Genomic DNA, 2,080 nt, shown 5'->3' on the forward strand with positions numbered 1-2,080 from the left:
ATTGTAACCTAAACTTTCTTTTATAAATATAAAAGTGAGCGTTCTTTTCTCCTTGAAGAAAAATCTAGCTCCACAGAAATGCATGCCACAGTGCGGAATTGAATGTGTTAAGTCAAGAGACTCCAACCCAAACGTTTGGGGCACGTAAGCGTCTTTGTTCAAACTAATCTAGTTACAGTATTTTCTGTCAAACAAGGTCGAGCATCACTATCATTGACGCGATCCACGCTCCACGCTTGACTTCAGACTCTATTGGACGCTCCCACATGTTGAAAATCTGTCCGAGTCTCAATACATTGATGAATTTGTCGTACCTTGGAACTTGAAACTTCGGAAGATCGTTGGCATCATTCACATGGCCACCACCGTATTATAATGTGGTCTTCAGTCTCGAGGAAGCAACGAGGAGGGTAGCGTAGACTGTAACAGTACACGGGACTCTCTCAGAATCCAACCAGCAATATGGGTTCGGCATGCTTATAAATCATCTCATCCGAGATATTCTGGGCAGATATATCCCTATGCATTTCTCTGCTTGCATCTTGGTGCGAGAACATCTATTTTGCGGTGTAAAATACCATCGGAAGTAGGAGCCCTTAAGATTTGCTTTGGTGGAGGCGATCTAATCAATAGAGAAAACCTCAAGAAATTCCTGTTGTGCTCTTGGTTGTTAAGGCCATGAGAAGGAGGAGGAACCCAATATAGTTCAGTAATATTTTGGGTTGTTGTTTGGGCTGTGTTTAGCACAATTAGCCGAGGTGAGATTCTCTGACCCATTTCCTGTATCGACATTACTGAAGAATCCCCAAAGCAGCAAGTACCAGGAATTCCAATCCTCGTAAGAGAAGATGCGAGGTGGGGTGCCACTGCCCTCTTGCTTCGCAGGAGAGAGTAAGCTCAACACCGTTGAGAATGTGGTGGTTTCCACTTATGTGACAGAAGTAGGGGAGGGCGTCCGTACTTCTATAACGGTTACTTGGTACAAAAATGTGATGGGTCAAGGCCTGTGCGTTGCTGTTGGAGAATCGTTGGTCAGCAGATTCGTCTGTAATGTGGAAATAAAGCCGTGGAAATTCTGGAGAAAGCAGGGATCGTGTAAGAGCTCGGATATTATCGATGGCAGCAAAGTCGAAGTATTCTGGAACTTGCGATCTGCAAAGTTCGTGGCCGGGCCTGAACCTGAACGAAGGTATTACGTTGCCGTTGTCTGCAACGAAGAAATGGTTTTGTTATTGGGTGACATGGAAACGGAGGCATACAGAAAGAGCAAGTCCAGGCCGTCTCTCGAGGCGCTTCTGGTGTCGAGAGAGGAAAGCATTCTCGGCAAGGAATGTTTCGCTACCGTGGCTCGGTTTGGGTATGGGAAACGGGCACACGAAGTATCGATTGAGTGCCAAAACCAAACGAGCTGGTGATCCGGCACTGGTTATCAGCGTTGATAGGGAGATCGCGATGGAAGTGAAACATTTGCTGTGGAAATTTAGGGGCAATGGTACCATCTATGTAGACGGGGTTCCTGTTCAAATCTTATGGGATGTGCATGATTGGCTGTTTTTTCCTGAACTGGGACATCATGCCTGGTTATTTTCAAGTCCATGGTGGGGCCACTCGACTGCTTCCAAGGGCATAAACGACTCTGGAACTCATGCGGATTTCTGTGCCTTGGTTAGCGCCTGGAAGTAGAGCATTAGCACAAGTAGAATTTTTTCTGTCATACGCTTAATATAGGCGTTGAATTTTGACCTCTTTAACGCTGCAATTGAAACAATAACAGCAATCAAGAGAAGAATGCATTCCAATTGTGTAAATAAAAAAATTATATTCCCGACAATTATACTCTACGCTTTAGTATCATTTAGATACCAAATAATTTAAATCTTCCCTGCTTTCCGCACATAATAATCTTCTCATAGTAAGTTTAAGTTCCTGCGTTACATGGAACTTCAGCTTAATTACTTCATTTTATTATTTTATGCGCTTGCAAATGAAAACGCGTTTGACAAAAGAATTATAAGATACATTTTATGAGGTGGTATTAGTTGAATAATTAGTGTGGTCTAGATGGGAATGTTTATTTTAA

General features: G+C 43.2%; 1 protein-coding gene across 1 annotated transcript; it reads left to right on the forward strand.

The window, feature by feature from the left end:
* The first annotated feature begins 848 nt into the window (after positions 1–848).
* On the forward strand, positions 849–1,415 carry LOC149186235 (uncharacterized). Its single transcript, XM_089409267.1, has one exon. The coding sequence runs from the start codon at positions 849–851 to the stop codon at positions 1,413–1,415; it is 567 nt and encodes a 188-aa protein (XP_089265393.1).
* Positions 1,416–2,080: the final 665 nt, after the last annotated feature.

This window comes from Pinus tabuliformis, chromosome 3_1 (genome assembly GCF_031772625.1).
Source record: "Pinus tabuliformis cultivar Carrire ecotype Pingquan chromosome 3_1, CPIR1, whole genome shotgun sequence".
NCBI lineage: Eukaryota > Viridiplantae > Streptophyta > Pinopsida > Pinales > Pinaceae > Pinus > Pinus tabuliformis.

Coding starts and splice junctions, on each gene's coding strand:
- LOC149186235 (XM_089409267.1), top strand. CDS start 849: ATGCGAGGTGGGGTGCCACTGCCCTCTTGCTTCGCAGGAGAGAGTAAG.